Here is a 27,566-nt window from a genome sequence, read left to right on the forward strand (position 1 = left end):
CTTTATTGCTAGTTCGAACTAGGGTCTCAGCAGCCCGTCAGAACACAGGACACAATCTGAGACCCCGAACAAAGTTCCCTTTTCGCTTTTATACTCCTTTGGAAAGCAATTACCAGTTTAGGAGACGCAGCAAAACGGTTAGGGGCTTTCCAAGGGGCAGTTTCAGCAAAATGGATATTTACTTATTGTGGTTTTTCTCGGTATTTCTAGCTTGTGGTTTTTCCAGGGATGGGGTACTTCCTCCCTCTTATTTTACTTAGGACTGGGATTTCACCGATTTTGCTTAGGACTAAGGTTTTAACACAAAATGGAGTAAGTTAGGTCAGGCTAACTTTCTGGGGGTCCCACAGTCTCACCATAGCAATTCTGCTTGCTACTTCCTCTGCCCACTGAACCGCTGACCTGTAGGGAATTTATCAGATGCTCAGTTTTTGGTGGAGGACGACTTCCAGCTATGTCCCAATAGGAAAAGGCAGCTTCTATCTTCGTAAGCCCCCTCCTCCCAGCTTTGTCCTTCCTGCCACCTGGGGTGGCTCAAAGAGCACTGGATTTGGAGCGGAACCCGACTTCCCGGCTGGCAGAGCCCTGGGAGGTCACTCATCTCGGGAGCTTTCTCCCCGGAGAAAGCAGCGATTTTTGTCCCCACCCCTTCAAAGGGCTGCCCGAAGAGTAAAGGGACAATGCGCGCATGGCCCCAGGCTCCTGAGAGACGGAATGTCCCTTCTGCTTCCCTTGACCGAGGGCCCTCCGCGCCCGTTAGGGTGCCCATTCCCGTTAGTTCCCATTCCCCCGGCTCCGGCCCCTTTAAGATATCGTCGGAGGACCCAGCTCCGCAGCCGAGGGCGACCCGCTAGCAGCCCCCTCTGTGGTAAGCCGTCACTTCCGGGAGGAAGTGCGTGTGCGGAGCGGCTTCGGCGCGGGAGGTAGGAAGCGTACGTAGTCGCGTTCCTTGTGTGTCCGAGAGTCGATGTCCCCTCGCCGCGGGCTGCGGGGGTGACGCGGGGCTTCAGCTGCCACCGGCCCCAGCCTGCGGACCCCCGGGGCCGCTCCCCACAGGGCAGCTGGGACTCCGACGGAGGAGGCGGAGGCAGCCGGGTCTGAATGCAGGCGCCAGCGCCGGGTGGGGCCTCGTGGGCGCCGCTGCTGGCAGAGGCCGTGGGGTCCCCGGCGGGTAGCCAGCGCGGGTTTCCGGGAGAGCGAACGTGGGTGAGCCTGTCGTCTTCTACAGCACGTCTGTTGCTCTCTTTCCCCAGGCTTTCCTCAGAAAAGAGCTCTCTCCAGCCCCCGGCTGTTGGACGAAGGCATGCGGTGGTTATTTCCTCCTCCGTCTCGTTGGTGAGGTCCTGTCGGGCGACCTCGGTTTGGGGGATCCAGGTACGTGAAGCGTGGGGAGGAAGCGCCCTAAGGCCGATGGTCTGGGGAAAGGCCCCTGCGTTGTTGAACCTGCGCAGTTGTGGGTTCAGCCTTGTACCAGGCAGCCTGACCCTGACCTAAAGTAAATCCCAGGAGAAGTGTTTTCTGGGTTTTAAATTTGCAGTAACAGGTGTGAACATTCTAGCAGCAGTTTGATGATCATGTATGATACTGCAAACAGGATTTACGCTGAAAGAAGAAAACGTCTGTGGTTAGTACCAGAGAGCAGGTAGTGTAAAAAACATGTGGACAGTGTTGATTTAACATTCGTGGATACTTACAGAGATGAACAGAACAGCCATGGCCCTTATTCTCAGAGAGCTACAGCCCTGTTAGACAAGATAAGCGATCTCGCTAAAGAGGATGAAATTCAAGCTGAGGTGAGCTCTGAAGAAAGCACAGTCCTATTAGAACGTACATCACAATGAGCCTGATGGAGACTAGAAGTATTCCTGAGGATGAAATCCTTGGGCTGGACTCTGAAGGTTGAGTAGGAGTTTGTGGGAATGCCTAGTGGCTAGTGGAGGAACTGAAATAAAGCCATTATAGTTCAGAAAGCCCGAGGGGAATGCTGTGAAATGAGGCTGAAGGATGGAGAAGGGCCAGACCAGGCAGGGACTGTGGCTCATGTTGGCATCTCCGTCTTTCCTAAGACCATGGGAGGTGATCATGGGTTTTAACAGGAGGATGATATGCTAAAATCTGTAATTTCAAAGAAACACTGTATGGAACAGTGCTGTCCCATAGAACTTTCTGTGATGAGAGTCATGGTCTGTGTCTGTGCTGTCCAGTGGAGCAGCCATAAGCTGTTAAGCATTTGCAGTGTGGCTGGTGCATCTGAGGAACTGGAGCTTTAATTTAAGGGAAAACAACCACATGTGGCCACCGGAGTGGACAGTGCAGGGCCAGATATATTGAAGGAAGCGGTGACACTTTTATTGGAACTGTGACACAGAAGTGCCCCTTTTACAGCTCCTGTACCACCCTCTGGGTAAAGGCGGGACTGGATTCCACTTTGGGGTGAGTCCTGGTGTTGGCTTCTCGAGGATTTCACACATCGACAGTAACTGCTGGTGGACTTGACGTTTTTACGTTCTTGGCTGTGGTTTAGCCTGGTCCCCGTGAAGTGGTGTTCCTCCCTCTTCCATCTTTGGCTGCTCTGATGCCAGCACACAGATTGAAGAGTGATGTCTTCAACACATTTGAGTGCCTGTAGTGGCCAAAGCGTTACAACTGCTTTGGAGGGGTGAAAGGGAAAGTGGTAACGTGTTCAGGGGCTTACAGTCTAGGAAGGTAGATGCCGGTAAGAGCTGTGGAACAGTGGGCCTTGTCAGGGTGTGACCCTGAGCAAGGAATTGCTGTGTCCAGCTGATGGAATGTGACAAAAGGAAGGAAGCAGTAAACGCCTGAGAGGATGTGGGAAGCTCCTGAGAAAGGGCCAAACTGGGGAAATAGTGACTAGAAGAAAGGAAGAAAAATGTAGGTATAGATTATTTCGTGTGGGTTATAGGGGACTTTGTAACAAACCTGTGGCTTTCTTAAAGGCAGATTTCTGAGGAGGGCAGCGAGATGGTCTAAGCTGGGCCAGGCCCCAGGGGGTGGTGTGCAGGTCACAGCCTGGGGAGGGGTGAGTTAGGAGGCCCCTGACCGCCGAGGAGGAGGTGACCAGCCCTCGGATGGGGCTGGTGGACCAGGAAGGAGGAGGGGCTGATGGAAGCAGGGACACCACAAGGCATTTTCCACATCCTTTCTGGGCAGATGGTAGATTTTGGAGGATGTTTTGTGGTGCTGCTAGTTTTTAATTCCCTGAACATTCAGACTTGCTGAAAGAGAACAAAAACTGATGAAGTGTGTTTTCTTTGCAGGTGAGTTTGCTGGAATATTTGTGTGTGTGCTGGATGGACACCTCCCCATTTCTTTCCTGCCTGCTTCTGTGTGCCTGAAATTTTTAATTGTTTTGGTAAGGACGTCCCAGTTTTCTTTGGTTTCATTTTTACCCATTTTCAAATGCTGACCTGCCTAAGACCCTGTTTTGTATGGATATAAATAAATAAGTGGAGTCAGACCCCAGGGAGACGTCATACGCTTTGTGGTTTCTGTAAGGGACCAGTACTCTAAAAGCTGCAGGTGCAGAGAGAAGGCACAGCCACCATGGGGAGTTTGAATCCCCCAGAAAGTACCATCTCAGCATCAGTGGGCAGTGGTATCCAAATTCTCCATGGTAGGTGGCCTGATCCCGTCTTACCGCTGGCCTCTGTGTGACCATGTCCCTGTTTATGCCTCAGTTTATTCAGTAAATTGGGGATGGCAGTGATACAGTGGCTCCTGTCGGGCACTTGGGAGAGTTCAGTGTGGAAGCAACCGTGAAAAGTGCCCAGGAGCGGACTGGGGCCTTCAGACATGGGCGCTGACCCCTGTCACTATCATTTACATCTTCCTTGGACTCTGAGAGTGTTTCCACAGGCTTTCAGCTGTGAGCTTTCGGGGTCCTGCAGGGGGAGCTCTGGGGTCTCAGGCGTGGTGTGCAGTGGAAAGATGCCTGCCCGCTGCAGGTGAGCAGAGGCCCCAGGAAGCTGAGGTGGGGTTTGTCGTGGGCTCCTGGCTCTGACCCTTCCCATTTCACAGGAGCCTAGAGCTCACAGTACAGCTGCCTGCACTCCTCTACGTCCTAGTCCCGAGAGGAGGAGGGTGTGACCATTGCCTTCGTTAACACATTGTCAACAGTGTGGGGGAAAGAGTCCATGTGGATATTTCTGGAATAAAGTGTAGACGCCTGGTTGTGGCCTCGATCTCCTGTGGTGTTTTCCTTGAGCGCGGCTGTCTGCTTCCTCCCAGTGCTGTGGGTAGGGCCTTGTCTGTCTGTCCTCGGGATCCGTCTGGTCGAGCAGCAGTAGGGCTGTCTGCAGACTTGGGTGGGAAGTTGGTTTAGCCTTTGGTTTGGTGAGTTAATCAGATCCTGGGTTCCTCTGAGCAGTAACATCTTATGGAAAATAATAAAGTGGGTGCAGTTCTTACTGCTGGAGCCATTTGTGATTTTCAAGTACCTTCCTTATGTTCCCATTTTGCACTGACATAAACAAGGAGGGTGCCTGAGTGTCCTCAGTGGGTCCACTTAGGTTGGTCTGGAAACTCAACGGCAGAAGAGCCTGCCAAGAACAGGGAAGTAGGATGAGAAGACAGTGATGATGCTAATGCCCAGGGACATAGCTGAGATACTAGAACCTTCCCTGAAAGCATCTCCACCCATGCCTGCCTGTCTTTATTCCTGTCCTGATTCAGTGCTGAAATGCTACCCTGATGTGAGTTCTTAGCATTGAACCCCGCCTTCTCCATGAGCATGACATAGCAGTGTTCATTAATCCTGCACATGAATGCAGTGTGCTGGGGGCGTTTGTAGGGTGGGGATAGAGCCTAGAACCCATGGGAGGAGACCCTTGAGAAGGTTTTATGGCTAATGCCACACCCAAGTGGCTCCTGGAATATTCCCCATGTCTCCTGCTCTGTCACTCAGTTTCAGCTCCTTCATATGATTGGCTCTAACTGGCCTAGGCATAGCGACAGCGTAATAGTTTTCCACAAAGAACACATAGGCTGCGGTGTCTCATGGATGGACCTTAGCATTTATGATTTTTGTTCCTCAGGATTATGTAAAAGAAGGTTGGGGCAGGCAGGAGTCTAGTCTTTCAGAGAGATGGTACTTTAATAGTAACAGTGGATGATGAAACGTGTAGTCTCTAAGTCACTTCTAATGTTAGTCATTGCTCTGGAACACAAAGGGCCTGCAGCAGGAAACTTAAAAATTACACTAAAGATTGGGTGTAGCCAAGTCAAGATTTTGAACTTCTCTCTTCGTCCGCTAGAGGATGCAATCCTACACCAGACTTCTCTTTTGTAGCTTGGTACAAAGGGTGGCTTGTGTTTTTGTCACTTAGCCAAGACCTTATTTCACCAGGAAATTATGCAGAAGGTTGATCTGCAGGGTTGGGCTCTTTCTTAGGAATCCGCTGGGGTGTCCCTGTTGTGCACAATTCCTGGGAAGTTTATCATGTCGTGGACCAGCTGAACCAGACCTGGTCACAGGATGTGGCCACGCACTTGGGGGTAAGAGCATGTTCTAATGCAACTCTGCCCAGATTCCTTCTTGGTGACAGCAGGTAGCTTTTTCTCAATGTGAAAGATTTTCTTTGACAAGTAATTTAGTGCAACATGTACCAGTATTTGAAGTTCCAAACTGTGTAGAGGGTTTAAAAGTGTCTCTGGCCAGTACATTGCTCATACTTGAAAGGTACATACCAAGAACTGCACCAGGTTTGTACAAAGCCAGTGTGGTTTAGATTGCTGGTTGGTGTCCATTAGAAAAGTGCTGTTGAATTCAAAATAAAGTTACAATTCTGAAATGTAATTTTAAGTAGAGTACTAACTGTTGTGGTTTATGAACCTAGTTGACAGCTTTCTGATGGATTAAACAAATGTTGAATTGAGCACCCACTGCTGGCCACCTTAGGCTGGGTTGGGGAGAAAATCAGAAGCAATCCCTGCCTCCATTCCAATGGAGGGGAAATGGGAAAGAATTCACTAGAGCAGTGGGAAAATATGATGAGTGCTCTGGGAAAGAAAGAAAGAAAGAAGGAAAACAGGGCTAGGATGGAGTAGGCAGTGGAGTTTGCAGTTTTAGCCTGGGTAGTCAGGGCAAGCCCCAAGGCCTAAGTAAGGGAGTAGATCACATGACAGCCTGAACGAGCAGCTGAGGCAGAGGGAGTAGCCAGTGCAAAGTCAGGCAGGCAGCCAGCCCCGCCGGTAAGATGGCACGTGAACAGGAGGGTTTGTAAGGTGAGTGGAAGGGGACTGTGAGTCAGTCTTGCAGGGCCTTATAGGAAATTCTACTGTTTACTCTGAGTAGTGTCATCAGCTCATGTTTGCCTCTTCTGTCACTTTTTAGGAACCATGTTTCCCCTGACTGAGTACTTTACATTAGACACGTGTCTTGTTCTTGCGCTAACAAATTTGCCTACTGAGAGGATCCCAGACCTGGGCACAGGGAGTGTGCTCTCTCCCATGGCAGGTGGAGGCGGTCCACTCTCGCTCTGTTGAACCCTAACTGCAATGTCCCAAGATGAGTGACAGGGAAACAGATATGTGGCTATGACAAAGCTCTTGAGACAGCCCACCTTGTACACTCACCTTGCTGATGAAGCCAGAGGCTGCCCAAATGTCTGCCTGTCTCCCAGTGGCAAGGGGAGACATAATCCCATAAATCCCTCTGCCCCCGCTGGCCTGTGCATGCCTCCGTCATAGAATTCACCCATTACCCATTGTTTTCTTGCCTGTTTGCATATGTACTTCTGTGTTTTTTCAACAAAGAGCAACTAAGTTTCATTTAAATCAAGTATCCAGACTACAAAAACACATTTTATAATCTTTACAAGGTTAGAGGCCTGTTTTGGTTTTACAGTTAGACATAATGAATGCATTTGAAACTATTCATTCTGATATTTTTTCCAAATCACCTTTGCAGCTGCAGCAGAAAACTAGTTTTTTATTGCACATTTAATTAAGAGTGGTGCCTAGTGAGTTGTTGGAAGGTCACGTGTCTGGCCTGTCAGGCGTGCAGTTGTGTAATGGTTGTACCACACTGCGGCAGCCACTGTCAGCAGACATTTAGATTATTGTATGGAATTAAAATAAGACTGAACAAGAAATTCCTTGTTAACAAAGCCCGAGACTTGGGTTATTAATACTGACTTCCACCAGAGGCTCCGTAAGCCATATTCCACCCATGCTGGCTGCCCCAGGAGGACACTTATTTAAGTCAAACTTGCGACGCGTGCCCATTTGAAAACCTGACTTGACATCTTCTATGAGGAGCTACGGGTGACGCTCCCATAAATCCCCTTCACTAATGTGCCATCTTTGTTCCAAATTACTTCTCCCCTTTGAAAGTTAATGGGGGAGATAAAAAGAAGATACTAAGAAGTCAAAGGTCTCCGCTGCTTCTGGTCGTTTTGGACGTGTGAACACTGCTCGGTGTTTGTATTTTTAAATATTTTCTAATTCGTTAGTTTTGAAAGCTCACAGGATTAAAAGGTGCTGAACAGCAGTTCCCTGCCCCCATCTGGCCACTCTGGCCTGGGTCCTCCCCAAGGGCAATTGTGTTAGTCTGCTGAGCTCTTTCTTCCAAGCTCACTCCCTGCCTGTGTCTGAGTAGTGTTTTGCCCCTTTTGGCTCATCGTCTTGATCCTTGCCTGCTGACTTCCTTTCTGGTGAATTCAGGCAGAGCTCTCCCCAGTCGACCTCTGCTTGCTGTTCCCCATCGTCCTGATACAGTCATCCTATAGAATGTAGTCAAATCACGATCTGTGTTTATGTTTCCGCACACCAGCAGAGATTTCCCTCCCCCGGGCTTTGCGCTGCCCTGTGCATCCCCTCTTGTTTCCCTTGCTCGTCTTACTGTTTCTTTGGTGGAGCTTTCTCTGATTGCTGTTTTTCCGACCTGTCCCAGTAGCCGTCCACGTAACTTTACAATGTCAGCCACAGAAAGTAATCTGTCCATTCCAGTTTTTTCTTAGGTGAGTGAAAGAAGACTTTTCAGACAGCTTAATCATGAGTATATGTTGAAGTTTTGTTAGAATCTTGTATGCAGAGCCCAGTAGGCCAGTTCAGAAGTTCATTTTTAGGTAGAGATACTTTATAGGGAGTGGAAAGGTTGGATTATCATTTTTAGGCTAAATACAAAAAATCTCTGGCTAAAGATCCTGACAGTCAGCTGGATGGTGGGTAACTGCCTTCCTAGCAAACTCCTTAGGAATTGTATCAGGAATACTAGTTGAGGGGTTCAGAACAAGTCTCCCCAAATCATCCCATGGGCTCAAGAGAAGCTTTTGTTCCTTAACTACCTAGAAGAATCGTAACTGGGGGTCTTTCCCAGAACGAGAGTTCGTACTGGAAGTACATTTTATCTGAGTGGCTTCTCCATATGGCAAGGCGAACAGTCATCACACGTCCCCTACTTACTGCCCTGTGACTTGCCCTCCTCCCCTCTTCATGAAGCCCAGGCCCCAGCCCATTCCTTAACTCCAGATGACATATACCTCCTTTTCCTTTCTGTCTTTGAACCTCTCATGTGTGCAGGGTTCCCATAAATACCAAATTAAATTAATTGTGTCCTGTTAATCTGCCTCATATCAATTTAATTCTTAGGCCAGGGAGAACCTTGAAGGCAGCAGAAAACTGCCTCCTGCCAACACAATCTCTTCCCAAGGAAGTTATGAATTAAGTCACACAAAAAAGGCTCTGTCCCAAGCCTGGTTTAGGTTGATTTTTTTTTAATAGTTCCTCTTTTTGATATACATATCATACGTGTCTTGGTTAAATATCTGACTTGCCCAAGAAGGCCCATCTTGTTGCATTTTGGTTCTAAGAACATAGATAAAAGTGTTTTCTAGTTCAGTTCTTCCCAAACAAAGTGTGCACAAATGCCCTGGGGGTTTGTCGAATGCAGGTTCTGTGCAGCAGGCTTGGGGTGGGACCTGGGACTGCATTTCTCACCAGTTCAGAGGTGCTGCTGGTCTGGGGGCCACACTTTGAGGAGGGGGGAGGGCATTGTCAGTTGCTTTGTACAGTTTTTGCAGATGGTAGATTTGGGTGTAGGCTTAATTTGTATGACATGTGCACAGTTGTGATTACGAACAGTAATCCACATTGATGGTACTCCTTTGAGCCCGTGTCTTATATGTCTATGTGAATGGCAAGGCCAGATAGGAGTCAAGGGATTGAGGCACATTTCAAACGGCCAAAGTAGCCAATGTTCAGTTCCCGAATCACTCGGTTTATTGCACAACCTATCACACAAGTTGGTCACACAAGGTTAGAAGGACAGTTAATGAACCCCTCCGAAAAGGATCCAGGAAGGAGAGCCCTCAGCATGAGCGCGCCCTGGTCATTGGTTCCACAACAGGCTCTGGCCTGGGGTTCTGTCAGGATGCCTTCTGTCCCAACAGCCTCAGCAGCCTCCGTCTGGAGCAGCCTCTGACACATGTAGCACGGGGGGTCAGTCAGCCTTCGAGACACTGTCAGCCCCTCTTAAGGGTCTGTAGTGGTTACACCAAGGAACCTTCCCATATTGGCTCAGTCCTCTTGATCTCACTGGAGTCTGTGCAGACATTTCCAAACAAGTTTTACTCGTGTCACACAGCTTGTCTATAGGGGCTCACTCGATGTCCTACATCAGACATTGACAAACAACTGGCAGCAGGGGTTCTCATTGGCCACTGTGAGTCCATCTTGTCTTACCCTAAGCTTATTTTCTATTTTCTGTGAAAAGGACTCACATACAAAGTGTTACACCATGACACTACCATTTCCCAGCACAGCCTGTCGCAGCAACAATGTCTTGTAGTCAGCACCTGAGCCTCTGCATTATGTGAACTGGGTTCTGTGATGCCTCTTACGTAGGTGTGGCAAGAGGCAATGATAAATTCTTCCTTGTGGTTTGTTTAATAAAACTCAAGTCATAAGTTGAGGAAATACAACAAAAAAGACAAATCTCCCACCTGTCAAAGAAAAATCAGAGCTGGATAGAGTGGTAAAAATAGATTTTATTCAGAACTGTTACACTAGAGGAAAAGAGACCTTTGGTTCAGATCCAAATCCAGCATGGACAAGTGGGGCTGTATGGCGAGGAGACCTCAGGAGTAAGGGGGGATTCTGGCCAAACCCCTCAAACAGGGTTCTTGCTGAAGGCAGGCCAGTGTGGTCAAGCCTCACCTGGGGGGTGGAGGATCAGGAGCCCGACCAGACGTCCAGGGTTGGGGTTCAAGCTGACCTAGCAGGGTTCTTGCCAAAACTGGAGAAGGTCCAGGAGCCTGACTAAAGTTTGGTTAAGCAAAGAATCTTTGTTATAACCCAGAAAACCTCTATACAGAGGTAGAAACGAAAGAAGACAATGTTTTTGCTGACTGAGCATTAAACTAGCACGTGAGGATCATCAAGGGCAGCCGCTAAAGGAGTTGCAGAGACAGAAAGCTAAGTGGCCCCAACCCAGTCCTCGCGTGGGTTTGCCGTCGGTCAGGTGACTGCTGATTCAGACCACTTCTGCCCAGGAAGCTGAGAGCTTCATAGCCCCCCACTTCACAGAGATGGCTCTCATGTCCTGGGCAGGTACACCCCGAGTCGTGAGACCTGCCAGAGACCTAGCCGGTAAAGAGATTTACATGCCCCTGAGAAGGACAAAGAAAGGAATTCTGAAAGAAAGAAAAGATGGGGGTGTCCCCTTATTTATTTATTTACTTTTAAACAACAGCTTGTTGATTTTTACGAGATTTCAGATCCACTATGTTATTGAGACACAGTTGACATACCACATCACATTAGTTTCAGGTGTGCACCGTAATGACTGGATCTTTGTATGTACTGCAAAATGAACACAGTAAGTCCAGTTAACATCCGTCACTCTTACCTTGCCTTCAGCAGGGAAAATTAGCCTCTGATTTTTCATTTGTGTTTGCCCTTACGGCAGATGATCACTAAAGCCAAAGTTAATTTCTGTGGGGAGTCAAAAAAGCTAGAACAATGTCCTAGAATTCTTTTTTTCCAACTGCCTTTAAGCACCCATTGTCTGTGAGACCACAGGACAGAGGACCATCTAAGCCACCCCCACCAGGTTTTTCCTGCAGTGCCCAGCTTGGGGGTTGGCAGGGGGCAAGTGTAGGGAGCTGCCCCTCTTTTCTTGAGATTCCCAAACCTCGCTGGGGTGCCTGGCCACCCGGAAGTGACCTAAGTACCCTGAAGGCTGGGACTCTGGAAAGATGCTTTCCCATGGGAAGTTCAGTTCCCAAATGTGATGCCTCTGGCATCAAGGCTGTAGATCAGACATGTCTAAGTATATCCTGGTAGGAAGGAGGGCAGCTCGCTGAGCCTGCACACGTAGTTCCTCAGCCAGGAAAAGGACAGCGACTTTGCAAAGCCCGTCCATATGTCAGTTCTACCAAATTTTGACTGCAATCTTAAATATAAAAGTCAAATCTTGGTATTGCCAGAGAACCAGGTAAGAGACCTTAAGCAGTTGATGAGTTTGCATCTCCATTTTCCTCATTTTGCACTGGGCTCAACCTCTGCCTTCTGCAGTTACTGCTGAGAACTAAGATGGATCAGATATGTGCACCATCTGCCAGAGGGCGTGGGGCGCCACACACTCGGTATGCTCATCGACTGATTGGTAACTTGAAGTTGTTTCCAGTAGCTAGGAGGCACCTGTCCTCAGAGCCTGCCTGCCTCGTTTGTCCCTGTGGGCCCAGCCTTGGCTCAGGAACATGTATTACCTTGAGTTGAAGTGGCTGTGAAGGGGAGCAAAATATGCCTCTTTGTTTTATTATTTTAAGCTGGTTATTTTGGAGAACCTGCAGACGCAGGAGAAGTTCTGAAAACAGAAGTCACCCTTTTGTGAGAGACATTTACATTTACAGGGGAAATCTTTTGTAAGGGTGTCTCCCTCCTTGTGCCAGGGAGAGGGGTTACCGAAATCTCTAGAATCTCTTGTCAGTGGAGGAGACATGGACTGAAGTCCGCACAGCAACTTGACCCCAGTTATTGGGCTGCCCTGGTTGCCCCCCCATTAACGGACTCCTCACCCCAACATCTGCTTTTGTCTTTAGCCCTAGAGTGTGTTGAAGGTGGTGGATTCCCCGTATGGGGAGTTAGGAGTTTTCCTGGGTCTCTCCCATGTGTACTGGAGGCATGCATGTATGTTACTAAATTTTTGTTTGTTTTTCTCCAGTGAATCTGTCTTATATCAGTTTAATTATTAGACCAGCAAGAGAACCTGGCTGGGGAGAAAGCGCTTTCCCACCCCGCCCCAAGAACAGGTTGACTTAGCTGAACCGTCTCTGGTTCACACACACACACACACCCCCACCCCCCGCACCCTCCACGCAGACCGTGCGCCCAGCCTCTCCCCTCTGCAGCTGGCCCCCCCACCCCCACCTCCCTGAAAAGCATCCTTTCCATTAAGGTCTCTATTTCCTAAGTCTGGATTTGTCTGATGCTGGGCAGCACAAAGGCCCAGTTCTGGGGTTCCAGGTATGCGGGGGCCTTGGCGGGGATGTTACAGTAGGTAGAGAGCCAGGCGTGAGCAGGGAGGGGGTTGGGTACTTTGGCCGGTGTTAACATTGGGTTTGATGCTTGTTTATATTCTCAACATTCCCTGTAGACTGTTCTCAGGGGGTGTAGGGGTGGAGGGTATAGACACCAGACCTGCCAGAACTGGCTGGTTCCAGCAGGGAGGAGTAGCTGACCCTGGCTTCACCTCCAAATGCATTACGCGCTCACTAGCACACTGAAAGTCACACCCCTTGGCACCATCACATTCCCGAGGCAGATCATCTAAGGGCAAAAAGAGGGTGTCACCCTATTTCCTGGAAATCCCCTCCCTGTTCCAAGAAAACCCACCTATCCTGATGACTATTCCACCCCTGCTTAACCTCTAGCTCTAAGACCACCCACTGTGGTGTCCAGCTATAAGACCCCACTGTGCTGTCACCTCCGGCATGGCCCTCTTGAGTGTGTCCTGTCTTATTTAACTTCTGCTTGGGCCTGCTAAACTTGATGGTGAATTCTTTCTTCCTCAGAACCAAGAACCCTCTCCCGGGCTGAGGTCTCAGCACATAGGGAGATCCCTTCGGATTGGATTTCCCGACAGCAGCAGGGACTTGGGAGTTGGGCAGCATGGGGTTTGGGTCCTGATGCCACCACTGGTTCTGTCCAGCCATGTGACCTTTGCATTTGCTGTTCCTGCCACCTCCCGTGCCCTTCCCTCATCCTTCTGGCCTCACTGCTTCTTGTGATTCAGCTCTCAGTGCAGATACCAGGCCGAGGCCTTCCCTCCAAGCCTATCAGCGCTCACAGCCGGGACTTTCCCTGGCATCTTCTGTGTGTTTTACTTTCTTGGGTGAGGTCTTCTGTCAACTAGAAGGTTGGCTCCAGGGCTGTGGTGACTGTCTTGCTCCCGCATGTCCCTGGTGCCTAGCATAGTGCCCAAGTGTGCAGCCCATGTCTGTGACTAAAAAGTGGATGCTAGCCTGTGATTGTGAGCCCATTCCCCTTATAAAATGGGAGGTTCAAGGAGGTAACATTTGCAAGTTACTTGACACCTAGGCCTGTAATAAATTTTGCTCACCATCCTTTTTCCACTATATATTTCCATTTCTCCTAACTTTTAGAGAAGTTTCAAATTAACCTCAAAAGGATTAAATGAAGGTAAGATTATGACAAAGATTCTTTGCTTGACCAAACTTTAGTCAGCCTCCTGGACCTTCTTCCAGGCCCATCTATGCCTATCCTGGTAAAATCCAGTTTTGGCAAGAACCCTGCTAGGTCAGTTTAAACAGAACCCCCACCCACCCCTCTGGACGTCTTGTCAGGCTTCTAATCCTCCACCTGCCAGGGGAGGTCTGACCATGCTGGCCTGCTGTCAGCAAGAACCCTGTTTGGTGGATTTAGCCAGACCCCCCTTTACTCCTGAGGTTTTCTCCCAGTGATGTTCCATCTGCTACCTTAACCACCCTGTTCCTAGGCTGTAAATCCCCACCTGTGCTCCCAAGGGAGACTGTTCTCCCCTGCCAATTGTGGAATCCCACTGCAGTGGTTCCTATACCCAAGGCGGCCTTAGTGTCTTGAACAGTGTCACTGAATTCATCTTCTGCAATCACGGTAAAGCGACGCAAACTCTTGCGTCAGGGAGGAAAAAATTTCCCCTGCCTCCTTATGTATGCTTTTTGGCCTGCGTATTAAACTGACAACAGGGGCAAGAGAAAGGAGGGATGTAGGAGTTCACAGAAAAATGGGACTTGCCGAGCTGAATTTGGAGCTTACATAACATCTGACTAAGGGAAGGAGGAGAGGACACTTAAGAGAAACAGGACTTTTAGGAAAGAAAAAGGAACCCTTAGAATACATAGGAGACAGGATGGCTGTAAGTATTGTCAGCTTCTTATCTGGGTGTGGGCCTTCTCCAGGGAAAAGAGCCGCCTTCCGGACAGCCTCCCCTCTGGGGAGGGGATTTGTAACAGTGGAATTCTTTGGGTAGGCTCTGCTTTTAGGCAGATAAGGGGAGTTGAGAAAATCAAGGAAACAACAGCAAAACTTATTCTGGATCCCTTCACCTGCCTTTTTTAAATTTAATTCTGCTGTGAATCAAGGAAATCACCTCTACTTCCTGCCTCCAGAGTGAGGGGAAGTTGAAATTGCTCAGATCCGCCCTAGTCTGGAGAAAAGCAGGCTCTGGCCTCCGGTCCTGGGCAAGCCCCAGTACCCCTCCCCGCCCTGCCAACTTCCCCTGAATGTGTGTGTCCTGTCTGCCCACAAGGGCATTAGTTTGCACATCACCTTCAAAAGCTCGGTTCTCCCCCCGGGTGCGTAATTTCCGATCAAGGAATCGCTTCTGTCCTGGAGTAAAACAGCAGCTCAATGTGGAGTTTAATGACTTCAGATTCTGGGGCGGGGAAGAAGAATTGTACTTATTTGGCCAACCACACTATAGACCCACAGGGAACGAGCAAACAGACAATAGCTGCAGCCTGAGGCCCGCTCACCCGGCCCGGCAGTCAGGCAGAGGCTGGTGCTCCACTGTCTCTCTGCTCCTTTGACCTGGTTTCTGAGGCCAGATCTTTTCTCCGCCTTACAGAAAGTGGGAGAGAGGTGCAGGGACAGAATCCTACAGCTAGCAAGTGCTAGGATTTGAACATGGGCAGGGCCTGACCCTCACAATGATGTGATGTGAGGAGTCGTCTCATTCATCTTTTTTTAAGCTAACAAAATGCAAAATTATCAGAAGTATTTTAAATACAATTGTCTGTGATATATTTCCATTCCCTGTTATCATGTACATTTATTGAAGACATGGAAGTGAGAGAGAGCAGGAAAATGGGACAAGGGTCATGCCACTGTGAAGTCTGCTTAGCCCGCAAAAAAAGCCCAATTTATTCTTTAACTTACTCTATATGCTGTTCCTCTTCTCCATTTCCTTAATTAAGTAACTTTGTAACCAGGACAAGACCTCCAAAGTGTAAATGAACCTATATGGATAAAGAATGTCAAGATCTAGATCAATACAGTCCCCTAAATAACCCTATTCTTAAGACAAAACTTCAAAGGAATTATGAATCACCTGTATACATTATACCTTATGTTGACCCCTACCCAGTGAAAGGGCAAGCTCCCAGATCCTATTTCAACCCATTGGGGCTCCGGCTCTCCCACACCAGTCAGCAAGATGCCCGCCAATTCCCCAGCCAGTCCACCAGAGCCACGACCATCACCCCACCGACTACCCCTAGACCCAGCCAATCAGCCAAGACCGTGCCCCTCGCCCCACCAACTGCCCTTAGAGTCCCATAAAACCTTTGTGTTTTTGAAACTCACGCTCGCTCTCTCTCCGGCATCTCGCCGCTGTGTCGGTAGCAGATGGGAGATTGAGCTCGAACTTGCTGGAATAAAGGCTCTTTGCTTTTGCATCGGTGTTGGCTCCTCAGTGGTCTTCTAGGATTCGCGACTTTGGACATAACATTTGGGGGCTGGTCCAGGATCCCAGAGGCCCTGTAAGACCCAACGGCCTTATTCTGGTCTGCGCTTCCCCCCCAGTGAGGAGACAAAGGCCACGGCAGATCGATGCAACAAGCAAGAGGTTTAATATTATTCCAGCTAGCTGGGGTCCAAGTGTCTGCCCGGCACAGCGGGTTTCAACAAGGACCCCGAGCACTCAAAGCCAAGGGTTTATATAGCATTTTCAGAACACTTAACTCATAGTAATTTTCCACAAGCTGCACATCATTTTTCCTAGTCATACATCCTGGGGTTAAGCGAGAGCAAGATAAGACCACCCCTCAATTGTCAGGGAGGTTCTGCACAATAAGCTTGGTATGTAAGATTAGGTGACCAAGGCTAGCTGACCAAGGTTCACAGCTGCCCACCACCCGGTGTTCATGATTAGCTTGTTTTTCAAGGCCTTACCCAGTTCCAGTTTTTCTTTCTAAGTCACACACACTCCGAAAATGGCTTCTAGGCCCTTAAGATGGCTACTCTTATGCTAACCTATTTCTATTCTTAACAGCCCACAGGACCCCCAACCCGGAGGGCCCAGTGCCTGCTGGTGAGTGCACTCAGGTATCTGTCTGTGTTTGTGTCTCACTGTTTTTGTTCTCGAACAAGCCTGTATAAGCCTGTAGGAGCTCCAATCTGTATCAGAGTCAGCATTGACTTGGGCAGACGCGCTGGCAGGTCACCGACTGGGGGTCTTGGGAGACGTCCCTTGCCCCCGTCTGGAGGACAAAGTCCTCATCTGTGAGGAAAGTCAGCTGCCACTGCAGTCTGACAGGCCCTCAACTTACTTTTGGCTTTGCCTCCGTGGCCGCGGCAGATTCTTCTCTGTAGGCGCCTGTTTGTTAGTTGTTGTGTTTATCTTAGTCTTGTTGACAGAAGAAATGGGACAGATGCAGATGACCTCCTTGTCTCTCATGACAGACCATTTTTCAGACATTAAGGAGAGAGAGCTCACAATTTGAGCACGGACGTCAAAAAGGGAAAATTTCGTGTTTTCTGCACCTCCGAGTGAGTGTCCTTTAATGTTGGCTGGCCAGGGGAGGGAACTTTTGACCTAACCACTCTTTTACAGGTTAAAGATGTTATCTTCAGGAAAGGAGCCCAGGGCCATCCAGGCCAAATTCCCTACTTCTCAGTCTGGCAGGACCTGATTGAGAATTCTCCCTCATGGCTTAAACCTTTCCTTCCATCTAGGACAGGTTCCACGCCCAAAGTCTTGGCCCTACAAGATCCGGTCCCAAAGTCTCAGAGACTCAGAACTTAAACCAAACCCTCCCTTTACCCAGTCCTGCAGGACACCATCTCAGAGGAGTTCATCTTTCCACCACCCTATCAGCCCCTCCCAACAGCCCCGCTGGCAGAGCCAGTAGAACCTGATGGAGAAGAACCAGTTCCAGAAGAACCAGTTCCTGTTCCTGAAGGAGGAATGCCCACGCGCGGACCCTGTGGCGGGGACATGGGGCGAGTCAATCGGCAGCCCTCAGCCAAGGACCTGCTGACCCAATTGTCCTCCCCCTGCATACCACAGGGCCCCCTGATGAAACAGGACAGCCAATGCACTATTGGCCATTGTCCACTAGTGACCTCTATAACTGGAGAACTCAGAATGCTGTTTTCAGAAAACCCCAGAGATCTTCTTAACCTTTTAGACACTGTTCTTTTTACCCATCAGCCCACGTGGGATGATTGCCAACAGCTCTTACAGGTTCTTTTTACCACTGAGGAGAGAGAAAGGGGCCAGGTGGAAGCCCAGAAGTTGGTTCTGGGTGACAGCAGATAGCCCACCCAGAACCCAGATCTCATAAATGCTGCTTTTCCTCTCTCTCATCCAAACTGGGACTACAATTCAGCAGAAGGTAAGGAGAGACTCCGGGTCTATCGCCAGACTCTGTTGGCAGGTCTCAGGGCAACTGCACGAAAGCCCACTAATTTGGCTAAGGTATATAATGTTCAACAAGGGAGGGATGAAAGCCCAGCGGCATTTCTAGAGAGAATCATGGAGGCTTTTAGACAGTACACCCCCATGGATCCTGAAGCTCCAGAGAACACAGCCGCTATAGTTATGGCTTTCGTCAACCAAGCTGCTCCAGACTTAAAGAGAAAATTACAGAGAGTAGAGAGATTAGGAGAAAGGAGCTTGCAGGACCTGGTAGTTGTGGCAGAAAGAGTTTTTAATAATCGAGAGAGCCCGGAGGAACAACAGACAAGAATAAACAACCGCCAGACTCGAAACTTGGCTAAAATACTGCTGGCTACGACTGCAGAGAGCCCTCAGGAGTGACAGAGACACCTTAAGAAACTGGCCACTGGACAAGGTAAGGAAGACCCCACCCAAGGGAACTGCCCTAAATTAAATAAGAACCAGTGTGCATATTGCAAAGAGGAAGGCCACTGGATCAAGGACTGTCCTAACAAGAGACCCAAAAAGACCCCCATTGCTATCCTGGGTACCGAAAGCATTGATGACTAGGGGCGACTGTGTTTGGCACTCCTCCCCAAGCCCAGGGTAACTCTAAAAGTGGAGGGGCAACCTATAGAATTCCTTGTGGACACCGGAGCTCAACACTCCATCCTATTACAACCCCAAGGAAAATTGGCAGATAAAACCTCATGAGTACAGGGAGCTACGGGGGTGAAATAATATTCATGGACTACCTGAAGAATGGTGGACCTCAGCGTGGGCCGGGTATCCCACTCGTTCATGGTCATCCCAGAATGCCCCTACCCCTTATTAGGCTGAGATTTGCTCACCAAGGTAGGGGCACAAATGAGCTTCCACCCCAAACGGACAAAAATTCTAAACAAAGAAGGATATCCAATACAGATGCTCACTATAAGCCTCGAGGATGAGTACCACCTGTACCAGGTACTCTTATCACCAATGCATGACTTAAAATATTGGCTATAGACATTTCCCCAAGCCTGGGCTGAGACAGGGGGAGTGGGATTAGCTCAACATAGGCCAGAAATATTTATAGAACTGAAATCAGGTGCAGATCCAGTCAGGGTCTGGCAATACCCGATGCCACTTGAGGCAAAAGCTGGAATCACTCCACACATTAGAAGATGACTCAAGTTAGGCATACTGAGACCTTGCCAGTCAGCGTGGAATACCCCCCTATTACCAGTCTGAAAACCAAATCGACTGACTACCGACCAGTCTAAGACTTGCGTGAGGTAAAGAAGCAGGTGACAGATGTACACCCAACGGTCCCAAATCCGTACACCCTCCTCAGCTCATTGCCTCCTACCTGAACCTGATATACAGTCCTAGATTTAAAGGATGCCTTTTTCAGCTTGCCCCTGACACCTAAGAGCAAAAACATCTTTGCCTTCGAGTGGACGGACCTGAAAAAGGAATTAGCGGCCAGCCTACCTGGACCAGGCTCCCCAAGGATTCAAGAACTCACCCACCATCTTCAATGAGGCCCTACATGAAGATCTAAGTGAGTTCTGATCTAAACACCCAGAATTAACTCTTTTAAGTATATATATGATATCCTGGTAGCCACTGAAGACCAGGAGATATGCCTGTGAGGCACCAAGGACATGCTTTCTACACTAGGAGCCTTGGGTTACCAAGCCTCAGCCAGAAAGGCCCAAATCTGCAAGACAGAGGTAAGCTATTTAGGCTATAAATTAAAAGGGGGACAGAGATGGCTCACAGAAGCAAGAAAAGAGACTGTCTTAAGAATACCGCGCCCACAAAATGTCTGCCAAATGCATGAATTCCTGGGATCCGCAGGATACTGCCGATTGTGGATCCCAGGTTTTGCGGAAATAGCTAGATCCCTTTATGAAGCCACCAAAGAAAAACAGGAGTTTACATGAACAGAGACCATGGAGAACTCATTCACTAGTCTTAAGCAGGCCTTACTCTCTGCACCTGCACTGGGGCTCCCTGATTTAACCAAACCTTTCTACCTGTATGTAGATGAAAGTAAGGGAGTGGTGACAGGGGTGCTAATACAGTACATTGGCCCATGGAAAAGGCCCATAGCTTATTTCTCCAAGCCGCTAGACACTGTTGCCACTGGATGGCCCCCCTGTCTGTGAATCATCACTGCAGTAGCTACCATGGTCAAAAATGCAGACAAACTAACACTAGAACAAGAATTAAATGTCACCACCCCACACGCAATCGAAGGGGTGCTCAAACAGCCACCAGACAGGTGGATAAGTAATGCCCAACTAACGCATTACCAAGGACTGCTCTTAAATCCTGCCAGAATTCTGTTCCACACACCCGTGTCGGTGAACTCAGCCACCCTCCTCCCCAACCCAGACTGGGAGGCACCATTCCATGACTGTGGGGAGGTCCTGGCTCATGTTCACAGAGTCAGAACTGACCTGTGAGATCAGCCACTGGCAGAAGCAGATGCCACCTGGTACACCGATGGAAGCAACTTCATGCAAGACAGAGTAAGATATGCAGGGTTGAGACAGAAACTGTCTGGGCTGAGCCACTGGCTCCAGGAACTTCAGCCCAGCGGGCAGAGCTGATCATGCTGACCAGAGCATTGACTATGGCCAAAGACAAACGCCTTAATGTCTATATGGACAGTAGGTATGCATTTGCCACTGCCCACATACATGGAGCCATCTATAGAGAGAGGAAGCTATTGACTGCCGAAGGAAAAGCCATCAAAAATAAAGAAGAAATTCTTGACCCCCTACCCGCCCTTTAGCTACCCAAAGCACTGGCAATAATTCGTTGCCCAGGCCACCAAAAGTCTGACACCTGGGTTGCCAAAGGAAATAAATTGGCTGACCAATGTGCCAAACAGGCAGCCCTTTCTGTGGACCATGCCCTAGTGACCACATTGCCAGACCCAGGGGCCCCCAGTCTGCCAGACACCCCCTCCTACACTGATGAAGACAAAATGGATCAAGCAGCTGCCCATGACCAACTACCTAGATGAGTGATGGAGAGCCACCGACTGCATCATTCTACCGGAAGAGTTAGGATGATGCATCCTAACCAAAATGCATTGGGCTACACACATGGGGATGAGAAAAATGGAAGACCTGGTGCGACATGCTTGCATCACTATCAAGGACTCTCAATCAAAAATTGGACAGATCATAGCAAGCTGCAAGGCTTGCCAACTGACAAATGCAGCCGCCCATGCGCCCAACCCTGGTGCCAGACTCTGAGGACAGTAGGTATGCATTTGCCACTGCCCACGTAGACAGGCCAGGCGTCTATTGGGAAGTGGATTTCACGTAGGTAAAGCCCGGAAAATATGGGTACAGGTATTTGCTAGTGTTTGTAGACACTTTTTCATGTTGGATCGAGGCATTTCCCACCAAGCATGAGACAGCGCAGACCATGGCCAAGAAACTGTTAGAAGACATCCTGCCAAGGCACAGTTTTCCTGCCAGGATAAGCTCAGACAGTGGACCAGGATTTGCTTCCAAGGTAACACAGGGAGTAGCACAGGTTCTTGGGGCAGATTGGAAATTACATTGTGCGTATAGGCCCCAAAGTTCAGGACAGGTAGAAAGAATGAACAGAACTTTAAAAGAGACCTTGACTAAATTAGCCCTAGAGACTGGCGGAGACTGGGTGACTCTCCTCCTCTTTGCCCTTTATTGGGTGCATAACTCCCCGTATAAGATGGGACTTCCTCCCTTTGACATCATGTATGGCATTCCTCCACCTATTATTCCCACTCTCAAACCCAAAGTACTTGCTGAACTTGATGATCACCAATTCCTTTTTTCCCTCCAAATGTTGCAACGAACCCATGAGCAGGTCTGGCCTAAGCTGAAAGCTCTTTATGAGACCGGACCCCCTCCAGACCGCACCGCTATTGTCCAGGTGACTGGGTGTACGTCCGGAGACACCAACACCAGACACTTCAACCACGCTGGAAGGGACCCTACATCGTGATCCTGACCACTCCCACCGCTCTCAAGGTCAACGGAATTACTCCCTGGGTCCACTGCACCCACATCTGACCAGCTGACCCACACGCCGTTCTCAAGAACTTTGTTCCAAAATGGAAAAGTCAGCTGGACAAAGACAATCCTCTAAAGCTAAGACTGCGCCGTTCTCACCTATCCCACTAATGTTACTTATACTATGCCTTCCTCATATCAAAACCAGCAACCCTAACCCCTATACCCCCTATCAACTCACATGGGAGGTGATGAACTGGGAAACGCATGAAGTATATAACAGCACTTCCCAAGAAGCCCCATTAAACACGTGGTTCCCTGACTTGTACTTTAACCTAGACAAGGTGGCAGACATTGAAAGAATGGAAGGGGGAAACTGGCGTAAAGTACAGCGCCGGGTCTCTGTGAGTCGAAATGGGTTTTATGCGTGCCCTGGGTTTCGAAAAGGATCAGAGAGACTTCAGTGCGGAGGAGTTGAGTCCCTTTACTGTGCACAGTGGAGTTGTGTTACCACCAATGATGGAGAGTGGAAGTGGCGAGTGACTCCCCAGCTCATCACTCTCTCATTTATTAGGCCATGCACCCGAACTTGGTACAATTATAACTGTAATCTAATCAGGCTCCAGTTCACAGAGAAGGGAAAAAGAGATAAGCGATGGCTGTCAGGGTTAACTTGGGGCCTATATCTCTATCAGAGACCTAGTTTTGGAACTGTTATCCAGATCAAATTAAAAGCTGAGCCAATAGTTAAGGCGGCCATAGGTCCAAATAAGGTATTAACAGAAGAGAGCCCTAAGGAACCCAAAATCATAGCACCTCCACCGTCCACTGGGACACCCAGGCCAGGGCTGGTAAATACATATACACCCCCACATCCTAAAAACGAAGGCCCTTTATGAGAACTACTTCTTGCTTCATATCAGACTTTAAATGCTACCAACCCAAATGTTACCAACGCCTGCTGGCTCTGTTACGATATGAAACCCCCTTTTTATGAGGCAGTAGACTTCAATGGGACCTATACAGTAACAGAATCCAAAGAAAAATGTAAATGGGGATCTGGTCAGAAAGGCCTCACTCTACAGTCAGTGGAAGGCACCGGCCCTTGCATAGGGAAAGTGCCTTCTACCCAACAAAGGCTTTGCAATCAGCAGACAGATAAAAGTTCAACCAGTTCTTCTTCCTGGTATGTTCCCCCTGAAAACGGATGGTGAGTCTACTCTGAGTCCGGGTTGACCCCATGTGTAAATAGTGCTGTCTCTGATTTAGCTAAAGAATATTGTGTCTTATGTCTCTCCCAGGATTTTGTACCATCCTGAAGAAGAAGTATATACCTACTTAAAAAAAGATTGTCAGGTGCAAATAGGCACAGGAAAAAGCGAGGACCTCTCACTGCCATAACTATTGCTACCTTATTTGGACCAGGGGTAGCCGGACTAGGGGTAGCCGGACTAGGAACCAGAACTGCTTCCCTGGTCGCCAATAACCGACACCTTGCAAGCCTAAGGGCTGCTGTAGATGAAGATATAGAAAGAATAGAAGCCTCCATCACCAGTCTAGAGAAATCTCTAGTCTCACTATCTGAAGTGGTCTTACAGAATAAAAGAGGGTTAGACTTACTGTTCCTACAGCAGGGGGGTCTCTGTGCAGCCTTAAAAGAAGAATGTTGCTTTTATGTTAATCACAGCGGGGTAGTCAGAGAAAATATGGCCAAAGTCAGAGAAGGTCTGACAAAGAGAACAAAAGAGCAGCAACAAAGCTGGTTCATATCCTGGTTCAATAGCTCACCCTGGCTAAACTACCCTAATCTCCACCCTGCTAGGACCCTTAGTAGTGCTAATGATAATTTTGACCTTTGGACCATGTATCCTCAATAGACTGATGACTTTTGTCAAAGATAGAATTAATACAGTCCAGCTAATGGTACTAAGACAACAGTATCAGCCTTTATCCACTCACAACTGGGAAATCTCATTAGACCCATGATTGAATCCCTTCTTAGGATCCAGAGAAAAAGGAGGAATGAAAGGGCAAGCTCCCAGATCCTATTTCAGCCAGTTGGGGCCCAGATCCTATTTCAGCCAATCAGGGCTCGGGCTCTCCCCACACCAGTCAGCAAGATGCCCGCCAACTCCCCAGCCAATCCGCCAGAGCCACGACCATCAATCACCCCACCGACTACCCCTAGACCCAGCCAATCAGCCAAGACTGCACTCCTCACCCCACCAACGCCCTTAGAGTCCCATAAAACCTTCGTGTTTTTGAAACACCCTCTATCTCTGGCATCTCGCCACCGCTGCTGTGTCGGTAGCAGATGGGAGACTGAGCTGGAACCGGCTGGAATAAAGGCTCTTTGCTTTTGCATCAGTGTTGGCTCCTCGGTGGTCTTCTGGGATTCATGACTTTGGGCATAACACCCAAAAGGCCCTATAACATTAAGCACACCTCCTCAGGCTGCCCACACTCCCCTTTCTTCAAGTGTGTGCTGTGCCTCAAGGACTGCCCACCGCTCTACTTACTGCATTTTGTCTCTGAACTCCTCCAGTGGTAAGCATCTTTGTTACTTCGCTATTTCATTCAATTTTCTAGGCTTTAGCATAAGTCTTCACCCTCTCTGTCCTATATCAGACAAGTAGGGAAGGGCCACTGAGATCTCTGATTTAGGCTTGCAAGGACCCACTGCCTGGGTGACCTGGACAGGACTGCAGCTGTACCATCATGCTCTTTAGTAGCCTACCTGAAAGTCTCCTTTCTTTGCCTTTGGGAAGTTCTCCAACATAGTCTTACTTGTAGTGCGCCGCAGCTTCTCCGAATCCTGAGGGGGTAGTGGCTTAGTTCCCACACTGTGCAGATTCAAGTGGACGCCCGGTGGCCCTGGCTCCAGGAGTTGGCAAGGGATTTGCCCTGCCCCAAGCAGGAGTTCAGTGAGCTGCCCTTTCTTCCCTCTGCCCTTCCTTGCTCTTTGCTGCCTGCGCAATGCTGCCATTCGCCGCTTCTCTCGCTTTAATGAATTCCTTCCTTACCTACACCTGTCCGACCTGGTTGAGAATTCTTTCTTGATCAGAGTCAAGAATCCTCCCCTGTCGGGGTTGAGGTTTCACCTGGTGTGCAGGGAAAGACCTCCCCAGATGCAGCTGCCTGACAACAGAAGGAGAGAGAGGGAGGTTGACGGGGCCCAAGGGAGCAGAAAGAGAAGAGCGCTCTGTAGGCAGGCCAGAGGGCCACCCCACTGCTGTGGACAGGTTGAGGGCCTGGGATGGTCCCGAGTGATGACAGGGTCTGTCCTCGACTGTCTTGCTACCAGCACCAGCAACAGGCTTATTTTCCAGGGGCCCTACAGGGTTTTCACAGGCCAGCAGTTAAGTTGGTTTTTACGCTTCACCTTGGAGGATGCCAGCTCCGTCAGCAGCACCGGGAAGTCCCTTGGGCCAAGAGCCTTGGCCGATGGATTTCATTCCACAATCTCTGAACACAACAACGTGAGGTTGGCATTTCCGTCATTGTGTTCAGCCCCCTCCCCGCCACGCTCTTCCACATGCACACACGTTTCCCCCACTTAAGCAGCTTCCCTCCAGCTCGCTGCACACGTGTGTAGTGGGGGCAACATAAATGTTTTCACTAAAATCTCCTGGTGACAGGCAACCCCACTGAGCTCTTTCAGCACTGTCATCCACCCACTGTGCTTCGGAGATAAATGGTCGTCACAGCCCGAGGCCTAGAGGGGGGTCCTCAGTGTGTGTCCTGGGCTGGGGTCAGCCTGACCCTGAGCTGCTCTCAGCTCCTCCCCTGGGTACATAAGATGAAACAGGCAGGGAACCCCAGTTTGATAAGACTACTGGGTCTGCCCATGTCATTTCGTGTTCTCAATGATTTCTCATCTCAGTTGTTAAAATTGTGGTCATCCCAAGAAAAAAATGCTTATGACACGGCAATAAAGGATGTTTCGTCAGATTTTTTAACTGCCTCGCTCTGAAAGAATAAACTGAAACCAACTGTTCAAAGGTATGCTTTCTATTTACTTTCTGTAGCATTTATTTTTTGTATCTGGCATTGAAAGTATAGACAGTCCCACATATTCTAAAGGGAACAAAATAACCCACAAGTACTTAGCATCTACTCATTTCCAACCGTAAGTCCCCGGTTTCACTTCAGTTTAGCAGACTATTGCCCACTTCAGTAACTAAATGCACAAAATGATAATACCCTAATATGCACATCTCTTGAAAGTGGTGTCGTAATTCATAATTTGCCAGCTTGCAAGCAGTTTCCTTGGAGTACCCAGGGCTCCCCCGTGCTTCTTAATTCTGTACTCTCTGTGCAAAAACACAACAGTTGGAGTCAACTGCAGGCGAACTGCTTTCTTTTTAATTTTTGACATGTTACCCAGAATAGCGGTGTGGACTTGTTTACTTGGTTTTCACTGAGGAACGTTCTTTTTCTTCCAAGGAATACACGAGAAGAGTTCCCGTCTCGGAACGCGGAGCTCCGAGCAGGGACTTGTCTGGCTAAAAGTGCTCCAAGAGGAAATGCCTTCTTGGTTGCTGGGCTTCATGGGGAGGAAGTGGCCTGTGTCCTGGGACCGTAAGAGAACAATTGTTTCGGCAGGGGCGGCCCTCAGTCTGCCCTCTGGGAGCCTTGGTGCTGCTCGGTTTCGGAAGTGACTCTGGAAGAGCCCCTTGTCCCCAGGGTGATACTGGAGTGTGAGGCTGCAGCCAGAGGCCGTGTGGACGTAGTTTCTCACCCGTGACGGACCTGCCTCTGTGAGGCAAAGAGGCCTGGTACGTCTCTGATACTTAATTCTCAAAATTAGCCAAAACCTGCAAGCAACCAGAGACAAAAAGAGGAAACTGATTAAGCAAACTGTATAGTGGAAAGCTGCACAGGAGACTTGGATCAAGTGAGAAAGAAACAGGCTTCAACTTAATGTATGATCCTATTTATACAAAGTCCAAAATCAGGCGAAAGTAATTCTGTGGTGACAGAGGTCAGAAAACTGACTTGGGGGAGGTGGTATGGGATGAGGGGGCCTTGTCTCGTGCCTTAGGGCAGTTGACGGAGTACATGCAAATGTGAAAGCACACCTAAAATCTGCTCTTCACTATATATAAACTACCTCAATGAAAAAGAAAACCTATTGTGTGATTTCATTTATGAAGTTCATGAGCAGGAAAACTAGGCTCTGATGCAGAAGCCCAGTGGTTCCCTCTGGGCGTGGGTGGCTGGGAATAGAATAAGGGGGCTTCTGGCGGCAGTCATGTTGAGGGCTGTGGTCACAGAGGTGTATTCTCTTTGTGGTAGTCCAGCGGTCTGCTGAGGATTTGTGATTTTCTGTTTGGATGCTGTACTTCAATAAAAGATTATTAAAAAATAATTACAGTGTGGTCCTGTTGTTTTGGCTGAAAATGCATATGCAAAGAAAAAGACCTGGAATGGCATTGTATTCGTCTCCTGGGGCTGCTGTAACAAATGACCACACACTTACTGGTCTAAAACAACACAAATGTCTTGTCTTAGAGATCTGGAGGTCAGAAGTGTGACTGGGTCTCACTGAGCTGGAGTCAAGGTGCAGGCAGGACCTTTGTGGTTCCACTGGGCACCTAGTTCATCCAGGTTATTCTCCCTATTTTAGGGACAGCACCCTAATTCCATCTGCTACCTTA

General features: G+C 48.9%; 1 protein-coding gene and 1 non-coding gene across 2 annotated transcripts; both read left to right on the forward strand.

Annotated features, from left to right (window-relative positions):
• Positions 1-680: 680 nt before the first annotated feature.
• LOC108391123 (uncharacterized) lies at positions 681-27,278 on the forward strand. Its single transcript, XM_073232910.1, has 7 exons — positions 681-773; positions 928-1,095; positions 1,254-1,374; positions 3,279-3,373; positions 16,514-16,552; positions 16,924-17,010; positions 17,197-27,278. Exons 1-7 carry the CDS (start codon positions 681-683, stop codon positions 17,377-17,379), a joined length of 786 nt encoding a protein of 261 aa, XP_073089011.1. The 3' UTR covers positions 17,380-27,278.
• LOC118968195 (small Cajal body-specific RNA 16) lies at positions 1,411-1,596 on the forward strand. The gene has a single exon (XR_005055724.2).
• Positions 27,279-27,566: the final 288 nt, after the last annotated feature.

Source organism: Manis javanica, chromosome 4 (assembly GCF_040802235.1).
Source record: "Manis javanica isolate MJ-LG chromosome 4, MJ_LKY, whole genome shotgun sequence".
Classification (NCBI taxonomy): Eukaryota; Metazoa; Chordata; class Mammalia; order Pholidota; family Manidae; genus Manis; species Manis javanica.